Below are 12,437 nucleotides of genomic sequence, written 5' to 3' on the forward strand. Positions count from 1 at the left end.
TACAGTTCACAGAACTTAAAAAGGTCAACAAGCTGAAATGTCCAAGTGAGGATGTCTCAGTCCCACTTGGGAGGGAGAAGAAAGCAATCACATGTGGGGAGGAAGGGAGGGACCTGGGAGGGAGAGTGGTCAGGGAGATCTGGATTTGGGTGACTGAAAAGGACAGAAGCCCTGAAGGCCAGCAGACAGAGTGGAAACAGGCAAGATCAGAAGATAGGAGGTTGGGGGACTCTCCAGAATGCACCAGAGACCTGGGAGGTGAGGGACTCTCAGGACTCAAAGGGAGGGACCTTAGATGAAATGCCCAACAGTAGGGAGAGGGAACTTATAGAGCTCACCTGCAGCAGGAAGACAGCACATCAAGTGAGAGAGGGGGTGCTATCCCACAGTCACACCTCTGATCCATAATTGTTTCTGTCTGAGAGAATTACAGGGATGGAAATGGAGAGGAGCCTGAGGTTCAAAAAGAAGGTCCAACAACAGGCCCAAAGTGGGATCCAGCTCAACGGGGGTTCCCAAGGCCTGACACTATTACTGAGGCTATGGAGCACTCACAAAAAGAGATCTTTCATGACTGCCCTCTGAATTACCCAACAAGCAGCTGAAAGAGTCAGATACAGATATTTGCACCCAACCAGTGGACAGAAGCTGCTGACTCATGTTGAATTAGGGAAGGCTGAAAGAAGCTAAGAAGGGCGGTCTTGTAGGAGGACCAGCATTCTCAATTAATCTGGACCCCCGAGATCTCTCAAACACTGGACCACCAACCAGGCAGCATACACCAGCTGATATGAGGCCCCCAACACATATACAGTAGAGGACTGCTGGGTCTGTGTTCATTCAGAGATGATGCACCTAACCAGGTAGTTTAGAAGTCTGGTGGTGGGGGGGGGGCATCCTCATGGAAACAGAGGGGTGGGAAAGAGGTATGGGATGTGGAACAGTCAAAGGGTAGATGGGTGTGGGGGGGGTAAAATCTCAAGTGAAAATTAATAATAATAATAATACAGAAACAAAACAAGATGTTAAAAAAAGTCTCTGCAATCTATTATTTGGATGTTTGTTGTACTGTGTTAATCTTCTGAACTGAGCAGCTGCCAGCAGGTATAATTTTCTGCTATTCAAAAACAAAAACTTTTTTAATTTTAGAGAGTTCATCTATGAAGCAGTATTTCTCCCCATAAATTCTAGTTCTGTCACTAAACTTGATCCATCAACCTGCTTTTATATTGCTAAACTACAGCTAAACAAATTCATCCTATTTGTAATGATCATGAAATTAAGAATGGTATTTTCCATGTCAAATTGCTAATTCTGCTAACCCAAGAGTTGATTCCAACTCCATGCCTCTGAAAATCAAATGTTTAAGGTGTTGTATGACATTTAAATGTTGTCACAAAACAAACACTGAAATACTATTCTCATGTAAACAGAACTTACCTTTGCAATTATTACTGACTGAGCTGGGTAGCAAACAGTGGCTCCTAATGTGGCCAGTCCTAGTGGGTAAGCAATCTTCTTAAACCTGGAACCTATGAAATTCAAAGAAATTATTCATTTCAAATACATGCCACCCGAGATTTGATGTTTTTATTCTGTAGTTTTTTCTTCACTCCTCTTTAAGTTATCACCCTCTGTTAAATTGCTCTTTAGTTAGCAGTATCAATCAAGATGGTTCCTAAAATGCCCTTAAGGCTCTCAATTCAATTAATGTCCCTTAGCCATCATGTCCAATTTAAGAAAAATGTTCTAAATCTAATACTAATAATTATCTACACAAAGGGATTAGTAATTATCTTCTTTTTTAAAAGATTGATTATTTTTCATGTCCTAAGAAACTTAAAATTATAATTACATTTTTTCAAATATCTAACAAAGCATGATAGCAGAGAATTAATCAGCTACTGTGTTCGTCAAAGCAGGTTAAAGTGAAATGGACTCTCTTCTATATGCCCTTTCTGATTAACACTTAGAAAGGTGAAGGACCCAACTAACCAATCAGCTAAGGACCTCAGAAGGTACATAACTCCTTCATGTCACTGATTCAGAATAGTGAAGTAATACTAATTGCAATTAGCTTGACATAATTAATTCATTTTCAAAAGTGCCTTGACTAAGCATCTAAGACTCGTTTTCATATCATTTTTTGACAGCAAAATCTCTTTTAAAAAAATCCAATGAGAATCTTACTAGGAACTTCCTAGGTTCACACTAGGAGCCTGCCAACTTGAAATTACTCTGATTAACCTGGATATAAAGAGCTCTGTATCAAGCCCTGTCATCATAGCTTTATCCTCACATTCACTCCCCCTAAACACTTCCACAGAGCCAGAACAATGCTGTATAGCAGTGAGGAACAAACACAGCACTGTCACCTAATGCTTAGACCCACAAGAACAGGGATTCAAAATGATATGTATCTTAAATATCTGTCTGAGTATGCTGGACTCTGAATGAGACTAAGAAATCAGATATATTTTCCTTCCAACAGGAGTAAGAACTGTTAACTCTTTCAAACAGCTTGTTGATCCCTAGTTTAAAAAGGAAATAGCAATATATTAAGGTGAAAAAAATACCCAATAATGCTTGCTGGTGACTACAGTTTGTGACATGTTACAAACTTTGTAGTTTTTTCTGTCTGGTTTAATTATTTGTAAAGGAGCCTGTTAAAGTCGGGTCTACAATAGACTGAACTTGGAGAACGTAGGTAAGAAGGCTGCTTTATGTGGTATGGAGAGCGTCTGGGCTAATTAAAGAGTGTCCAAAAGTGAATCCCAGCTTTGTTCCTTCCTCCTCACTATTTTTGTTTAGTTCTTTTTGTTTATTTGTTTGTTTTTTAGGTTTTGAGGCTCTTTTCTCTGTGTAGTCCTGGCTATCCTGGAACTCACTCTGTTGACCAGGCTGGCCTCAAATTTACAGAGATCCACCTGTCTTTGTCTCCTGAGTGCTGTGCTTAACTGTGCTTAAAGGTGTGCAGTGTGCACCACTATTGCCTGGCTCTTTATTTAGTTCTTGATTTAACAATCCTAATGTCAGGATTAGAATATCTTAACTCCAAAAATTCCCTGAATTATGGTAACATATGGCATTTTTCGTTGATGAACTACTAGAAAAAAAAGTTCACCCTTTCTTTAACTATATGTAAAAAGTCATTCTGAAAACTCCATTCCTATCTGATGAATGTTGATTTCAACTACTTTGGTCAGGTGAAAACCAAAAGTTAACCAGATTTTATCTGCGATATAGCAGGTCTTCTTCAAATCCTTAGCATGGCTTACAGTGTTAGAGCAGCACCATTAAGGAAAACAGTTTTGAGTGGTTAGTGTATACCTTTATACTAACATACAATTCTCAAGATTCTTTTGGTAGTATGAATTTCACAACCAATGTTACATGTACCAATACCTCAAAATATTATGACATGACACTGAATAGTGTTCCTTTGTGGAGCTGTGCCACTGGTCCCTTTATTCATTTACACGCTTGGAGAAATACTTAGCCTGTTCCCAGCCTTTTATGATTATTTACAATTGCTATAAACATTTGTGTATGGGTGTTTCATTTCTCTAGATGCTTAGGGTTTCTATTGCTGCAACAAAACACCAGGACCAAAAGAGCAAGTTGGAGAGGAAAAGGTTTATTTGGCTTACGCTTCCAAATCACTATTCATCACTGAAGGAAGTTGGGGCAGGAACTCAAACAGGGCAGGGACCTGGAAGCAGGAGGTGATGCCATTGGGGAGTGCTGCTTATTCTTGTTCTCCATGGCTTGTTTGGCCTGCTTTCTTACAGAACCCTGGGCCACCAGCACAGGACATGGCACCATCTATAATGTGCTGTGCCTAAATCTATCAATCACTAGTTAAGAAAATGCCTTACAGTTGGATCTTAAATGGAGGCATTTTCTCAACTGCAGTTCTGTCCTTTCAGATAACTCTAGCTTTTGTCAAGTAACACAAGACTAGTCAGCACATCTAGGATAAGTACATACTTTGGAATGTCATTCCTAAGTTGCTTGATACGTGTATAGTTAACTTTATGAGAATTCGTCACTCTTTTTCAGAATTCTTATATCATTTCACATTTTTACCAACAGAATAAAAGAATTTCAGTTGTTCTCCATTCTTTACTACAATTAGTGTAGTCAAGCATAATCTTTAAATATAAATATGGTATAGTCAAGAATCAAAACACTTTTACACTAATTTAATCTGATGATAGTATTCACTAAATGTCATGAAGGTAAAATTTAGAATATAGTTTAATAGCATTGAAAGACAGAATATATCTTAAAAGCATACCTTTTCTTGCTGAAACCAAACCTGCCAGCCCCGAAGCTGTAATCACTCCCATTTTGGGGAGAAAATCTTGGGGAGGATTCTTCAGATAGACATATGCATCTGAAGAGACCAGTTAAGAATGAATAAGAATGACTCCAATTGGACATTCTATACAGTGTAATACAAGCTAGTGATTAGAATATTAATAGTAAACAATATGATAATAGTGGTAAATACTTGTCAAATAAATTATACAAAAAATTGATATAGACAGCAACTTAAAACTTTTGTTATAATACTAACTACAAAATCAAATTTACCTTCCATCGATCATTTAATATTTACATTCTTTATGATATAAACTATTATTGTTAGTTATTATTATTGTTAAAAGAGCTATGGTGCTAGAAAGCACAGCTTAAATATGATTACCATAAAATAAAGTCCTACTTGTGTATGTTTTACATGCCTACAATGAGCAGGCTTCTGCTGTTACCTGTTTATAAAGGAATTTTGAAATTCGACATTTCTTGTCACTGTCTTCCCTAAACCTCACGTTAGGCATTGGTAAAAACCAAAGATCAAAATAAGAGGTGAAAATAGTCAAAAACATATAAAGCATAATCAAAAGTACAGATGCTTCAGTGTTTTATACATTTAAATTGTTTCCAGCTCTAAAAATATACTTTTCTATCACAGTTATTGATGAAAATCACATACATAATTATGGTTCTCAAAATTGATGAGGGATAGCTGGGTATATTGTTGCATATGCTAACCCAGAACTTGGGATAATAAGACAGGGAGATAAAGACAGAAATCAGAGTTCCAGGTTCAACTAAGCTACAAAAATATTGGGATTGCAAGCTTGTACAACCACTCTGGAAATCAGTCTGGTGGTTCCTCAGAAAATTGGACATAGTACTACCGGAGGATCCCACAATACCTCTCCTGGGCATATATCCAGAAGATGTTCAAACTGGTAAGAAGGACACATGCTCCACTATGTTCATAGCAGCCTTATTTATAATAGCCAGAAGCTGGAAAGAACCCAGATGCCCCTCAAGAGAGGAATGGATAAATGTGGTACATTTACACAATGGAGTACTACTCAGCTACTAAAAAGAATGAATTTATGAAATTCCTAGGCAAATGGATGGACCTGGAGGGCATCATCCTGAGTGAGGTAACCCAATCACAAAAGGACTCACACAATATGTACTCACTGATAAGTGGATATTAGCCCAGAAATTTAGAATACCCAAGATATAAGATACAATTTGCTAAACGCATGAGCTCAAGAAGAAGGAAGACCAAAGTGTGGACACTTTGCCCCTTCGTAGAATTGGGAGCAAGTCACCCATGGAAGGAGTTACAGAGACAAAGTTTGGAGCTGAGACAAAAAGATGGACCATCTAGAAACTGCCATATCTGGGGACCCATCCCATAATCAGCTTCCAAACGCTGACACCATTGCATACACTAGCAAGATTTTGCTAAAAGGACCCTGATATAGCTGTCTCTTGTGAGACTATGCTGAGGCCTAGCAAACACAGAAGTGGATGCTCACAGTCAGCTATTGGATGGATCACAGGGTCCCCAATGGAGGAGCTAGAGAGAGTACCCAAGGAGCTGAAGGGATCTGCAACCCTATATGTGGAACAACAATATGAACTAACCAATACCCCCTGTCCCCCGGAGCTCATGTCTCTAGCTGCATATGAATTAGAAGATGGCCTAGTTGGCCATCAGTGGAAAGAGAGGCCCATTGGTCATGCAAACTTTATATGCCTCAGTACAGGGGAACACCAGGGCCAAGAAGTGGGAGTGGGTGGGTAGGGGAGTGGGTGGGGGAGCGTGTAGGGGACTTTTGGGATAGTATTGGAAATGTAAATGAAATAAATACCCAGTAAAAAAATATGAAAAAATAGAACATACCCAACTCCCCGAAAAAAAAATTAGTAAATATGTTAAATCTTAATGTATATTAAATAATGATATTTCAAATAAACTGCATTAAGCTTACGAAGATACCTAAAATTTTAGCTTATTTTTCTTTGTTTTCCATACATGTTTATTTTGCCAACTGCTATAGGCAAGAAATATCAGGAAGCTATGCCTGCTGCCAAATATCCTCAAGAAACTAAAGTGCAATTACTTTCCAACATTAGCTGAGACAGTTCAGGATGTGTGATTCTATGTCATTTCCCAGCAATTGATAGAAAAGCATAATGTATTTTAGCAGATAATAACACTTGTTTAAACCAATTAGCAAAAGAGGGGATAAATCTTCACCTTACACTTTTAAAATATACAATGTGAACTTTCAGTTAAAAATGGTTTGAGTTTGAATCTGGGCATTGTCTCTTAGTAACCTTGGGAACCTAGTTAAACTTTCTAAACTTTAGTTTCCTAATCTATAAGAGAGAAATCTGTATTTATAATAGCAACACTCAGCAATGTGACAAAGCCTTAGCATATAATAAATTGTGAAAGAAACAGTACATACTATTGTTTTGTTATTATTAAAAGTAAAGTACAGAATTTATCTTCTACATCAGTATAACCATAATAATTGGTAATATACTATGTTTATATTCTTAAATTTTAAACAAGACAACTTAAAAACATAATATATTTCTAATTATAGACAGATTACTCACCTACCTTTTCCCATCTGTACTGTATCCATAATCCCATGCTTCATAAAGAGATAAATGCTCTATGCAAAAAAGGGGGTATACAAAAAAGATGTGAATTTTTGAGGGGTTAATCAGTACAGCTCTGAGATTACATTTAGCTGTTGATTTAGTATTACATTAAAATCAAAATCCAGATTTTTCTGTTTATTTGCTAGGAGTATACTTGCTTACTGTATTGTTCCTTCATCTCTTGTTTTCCATTTCACTTAACATAGCAATTATTCTGTATTATTTTCCTCATAGAAGTGGGTAATGTAATACCTTTAAAATAATCAGTGATTTTACAGAAAAGATACTGAAAATTTTATAAAGATTTATCATCTTACTTTATAATAACCTAGAAAAAAAGGAAATGGATCGTCAATAAATCATGACGGGAGGTATATCTCAGCACACACACAAAACCATCTGACTAATAAGAATGCAATAGCAACGGTGTAATGATTTGTAGAGAAAAAACAAAACCAGGAAAGCCTAATGAAAAGCGTTTTATCTCTTCTCTTTATCTCAGTGTGCAATTAGAATGAGAAAAAAATAAATGAGCCATTTCTTTTTAAATAGTAACATACATTTTCCATAAATCAAGATTATATTAACCCACTGAAGGGATTACAGCTCTAAAGCAATGGATTCTTTTTTCGTTTACCTATTTCTAACATACTTGGGTGCCAAGATACTATTATACAAATTGAGTGGTGGATCTTAGCTCACTTTTTTTTTGAAAATTAAAAACTTCACTTTAATAACTATCATGGAGTATACTCACATATGCATATCTCACTTTTATTAGAGGAAATGTGAGTGATTTTTCTCAGAATCTTGCTGATTATCCCATGCTGAATTCTATTGTACAAGCTAGAAAACACAATCTAAACATATGACCTCCTTATGTTTGAAACCATGGGATGAAAACAAAGTAACAGATACTTTCAATGCAGAAAAACAGAAACAACTATATTAGATGGGAATGAAAGTAAATTATTGATATGTCTCAGTTTAAGCGTGAGCAGATGTTTACCATGGCTTAAAGCTCTACACACTGGCATAAAACAAAGTGCCACTAGGACATTTCTCTTGGGGGGAATTTGTCTTAGAAAACATCACCTGCAACTAAGTTTGAATCATTTAATCATTAAGGAAGAAAACTAACTGGTCATTGGGCAAATTTTCCTTAGCTGTATTTAAAAATTTGTTTTTACCACTTGGGGGCACTGCAACATCAATTTCAACCAGGAAAGCAAAGCGTAGGCTAACAGCTTGTATTGAATTCGCACTCCATGAAACTACTTTTCACAAAGAAGTCATTTAAATCCGGATTTTTTTTTTTTGAGAAATAGATTGCTTGCGTATTTAGGAGAAAATTAGAGAAGAAAAGTTGTTTACATTGAAGATGAAATGCATTTGAAAGTGCCCTTCATCAACCTATTTGCTTTCAGCATATTAACAGAATAAAATGTTCTTTCAGTCTTAAATTGGGTGATAGTTACAATAGCAATTTAAAGATCTCTCAGGAACAATTACCTCACTGAAGACACATCTGAGTACACTATAGAAAATGAGGTCTCAAGAGACCTAAGTCTGAATCATCTAGCTCTTGTCATGTAGCCGGAGGGGCATGACTCAGACCATAATTAAGATATTTCCCACAGAGATCACATTAAGGGTGACTAGCACAACCTGTACCCTGGAAGTGTATGACAAACACAAACTTTCAAAAATAACTACACATCACATGTCTGAAATATAACATGGCTGGATCAGAGTTCACTGATTAGATATTTCACCTAAGGATGCTATCTTTTAATAAATTTATTGGGGCATGGGTTCTACGGATAAAACTTGGGACACCAGGCTCGAATTTCAAGCATTTCACTGAGCCATCTCATCAGCCTCACCAATTTCTTTTTTTAAATGAATAGATTAGAATTATATATGACAGAGAATCTACATCTCCAAATCTTAACAACATGGTCACCTAAACAAGACCTTCACAATGATACCACCAGGTGGCATTCCAACTAGGATGAAAAAAATCTCACAAAGCCCAATCCTAGATAAAGAGCCATAGGCAGTTAATCAATGGTTTATAAGAGAAAGGGAATCAGTGATCTCTAGAAACAACCCCCCTGCTAGGTTAGTCAATACCAAGTAGTCAACCCTGAACACATATACATATGAACAACACTAAATGGACTCAGTGGTGTGTATGTGTGTGTGTGTGTGTGTGTGTTTATCAATAATAAATAAGGGGTCATGAAATTGAGAGGCAACGATGGGAACACAGGAGGAGGTGGAGGATGGGAGAGGTTGGGGTGGAAATAATGTCAATACAATAGTCATGTAGTGGTGTAAATATGAAATCATCGAAAAATAACAAAATGTTAAAAATTACCCAAAGGTTTATTTCAGGCTACATTTGTTGGTGGAGTGAAAACTGATTATTACTTCAGTATTAGAAAAACATTGGTAGCATTATTACTAAGATCCTCACAGTGGAGATTTTGACTACACACAACTAAATTTATGTGGTGCTGCTAATAAAACATCAGTGTGCTATCTATCAGCTTCCACCTCAGTCAACAATTTCAGCTCAGTCTAGTCATCCAGCCACCTTTGACAAGTTACAAATTAAGCTGTTTTGACCTCTGGAGAACAGCTCATTTGCCTGATGAATGCCACAGAGTAGCCTCAGACAATATCACATGAATAGAAGAATCATCTATTTGAATTCTCATCACATTCCTAGCTTCAAAATAATGGGAATATTTAAGCCACTATATTTTGAGGTAGTTTCTTCTCTTTTCAAAAAAAATGCATCTATGAATCAAGGCCTAGCCCAAATGTCATCATAGGGGCATCATCCAGCAACCAGGGGAGCAGATGCAGAGACCAGGCACTGTAGGAGGCAGAGGGGTGAAGAATAGCATAAGAACAGGGCCCATAGAATCAACTAACCAGGCTCATAGAAGCCCAGAGACTGAACTGACAATCAGGGAGCCCATATGGGTCTGATATAGGTTCTCTGCATTTTTGTTATGGTTGTGTAGCTTGGTGTTCTTATGGGACTCCTAACATTGAGAGCTAGGTTTATCTCTGATTCTTTGGCCTGTTCTTAGGACCCTTTTCCTCCTACTTTATTGCCTAGTCTGGCCTGAATATGAGGGTTTGTGCCCAGTTGTATCCTTTTAGGGCATGCTCAGTGGCTATCCCTGTGAGGCCTGATGTTTGTTTGTTTGTTTGTTTGGGGAGGAAACAGAGAAGCTGATCTGGGGGAGAGGGCATGCAGGAAGAGGGGGGACTAGGAGAAGCAGAAGGAAGGGAAATTGCAGTTGGAATGAAATGTATAAGAGAATAATAAAAGGTTTTTTTTTTAATTCACATCTATGAATACCTGAAACAATTAATAAAAAAACTGATATTTAACTACTATCAAAATAGACTTACCTTGCACCAGCCAATATAATACACGGTTGTAGTACGGATGGATGCAAAGCCCCTTTGTAAATTACCAGGCTGTTCTTCAACATATTTAGAATGGAGGGGTGGTGCAGTATATATGGGGAGCTGGGGATAGAAGAAAAGTTCGTGTAAAAAACTGGGCTGTCTCTTCCACCAGTGTCAAAATAGGAATCATCGTTGACTTTCCTTCTAAAAACAGTTATAACTGTTTATAGAATCTAAACTAAGGATATATGATAAACTGAACATAGAAACTTTTAGGAGGATAGAATCAAGTGACATCACATATAGTATGACCCAGCGGGTTGTTTTGCATTTTGTTTATATGACATGGCTTCACATAGCTCAAGATACTAAAATGGCCTCGAACTCATGATCTCTTCTTCCTGATTGCGGATGTGGATCTATACACATTAGTTTTAATCCTAGAAATTTTTAATTAAATCTTATTTACTTAATTGTGTGTGTACACGCACAATTATGCACATATATGTCGTGGTATGCATGTGGAGGTCAGAGGACAACTTGTAGAGGTTGGTTTTCTCTATTCACCATATGGCTTCCAGTGGCTTGTCAATGAGTTGGTGGTAAGGACCTTATCTTAGCATTTCTATTGCTATGATGAAACACCATAACCAAAAGCAAGTGAGGAAAGGATTTATTTGGCTTAAGCTTCCAGACTGTAGTCTATCACTAAAGGAAGTCAGAACAGGAAATCAACCAGGGCAGGAACCTGGAGGCAGGAGCTGATACATAGGCCATGGAAAGGTGCTGCTTACTGACTTGCACTTCATGCTTTACTCAGTCTGCTTTCTTGCAGAACCTAGGACCACCAGCCCAAGAGGGATGGCACCACCCACAATGGGCTAGTCCAGCCCCCATAAATCGCTAATTAAGAAAATGCCTTACAGCCTGAGCTTATGAAGACATTGTTTTTTCAATTGAGGTCCCCATTTCAAATAACTCTAGCTTGTATCAAGTTGACACAAAAACTAGCCAGTATAGACATTTAGCTGCTAAGCCATCTCACCAGCCCTTTCCTATGAAAAATTTAACTGTAAAAATCTGTAAACAATTCAAATACTAATCAAGGGAAGAGGAGACAATTAAACTGGGTTATATTCATGCAACAAAATATTATAAATCAGTGCTAAATACAAAAAATTATAATCACATTGCTGGAAATGATAGTATATTATATACCTTTAAGCCCACCACTCAGGATGCAGAGGCAGGCAGACCTCCACTAGTCTGAAGCCAATGTAATCTACACAGTGAGTTCCAAGCTAGCTGGAACTACATAGTGAGACCTTGCTTCAATAAAATAAAAAATAAAAAAAAATTATAGTCACACACAAAATTCAGGAGGAATTTCAAAAAACTACTACTAAGCCAAAAGGCTAAGATATACAAAATTACATACAGGTATGCCCCATAAATATGCAATTCAAATGTGTACAAACACCAAAGTTGCTTAACCAACACAGACAGATAAGGTATCAAAATGGGTTTTTTTTTGTTTTTATTTATTTTATTATAATTTTTTTTACAATCCATATTTTAATCCCCCCAAACCACTCCCTGACTGTTCCACATCCCATTCCTCCTCCCCATGCCTCTGTCATCACATGGATGCCCCCACCCCCCACCCCACCTGACCTCTAAACTCCCTGGGGCCTCCAGTCTCTTGAGGGTTAGGTGCATCATCTCTGAATGAACACAGACCTGGAAGTCCTCTACTGTATGTGTGTTGGAGGCCTCATATCAGCTGGTGTATGCTGCCTGGTTGGTGGTCCAGTGTTTGAGAGATCTCGGGGACGAGATTAATTGAGACTTCTGGTCCTCCTATAGGATTGCCTTTCTCCTTAGGTTCTTTCAGCCTTCCCTAATTCAACAACCGGGGGTCAGCTTCTTCTATCCATTGGTTGGGTGCAAATATCTGTATCTGACTCTTTCAGCTGCTTGTTAGCTCTTTTGGAGGGCAATAATGATAGGTC

General features: G+C 37.6%; 1 protein-coding gene across 1 annotated transcript in view; it reads right to left on the minus strand.

Annotated features, from left to right (window-relative positions):
- Nucleotides 1-12,437, minus strand: part of Apool (apolipoprotein O like) — a 62,837-nt gene that overhangs the window by 16,751 nt on the left and 33,649 nt on the right. The window contains exons 3-6 of the mRNA XM_021153441.3: nt 10,426-10,545; nt 6,947-7,001; nt 4,301-4,399; nt 1,441-1,532 (exon numbers count right to left, since the gene is read on the minus strand). Of these exons, the coding sequence (XP_021009100.1) occupies nt 1,441-1,532; nt 4,301-4,399; nt 6,947-7,001; nt 10,426-10,545 (366 nt within the window). The remainder of the gene's footprint in view (nt 1-1,440; nt 1,533-4,300; nt 4,400-6,946; nt 7,002-10,425; nt 10,546-12,437) is intronic.

The sequence above is a fragment of the Mus caroli genome, unplaced genomic scaffold, assembly GCF_978045245.1.
Source record: "Mus caroli unplaced genomic scaffold, Mus_caroli_1 scaffold_5, whole genome shotgun sequence".
Lineage (NCBI taxonomy): Eukaryota > Metazoa > Chordata > Mammalia > Rodentia > Muridae > Mus > Mus caroli.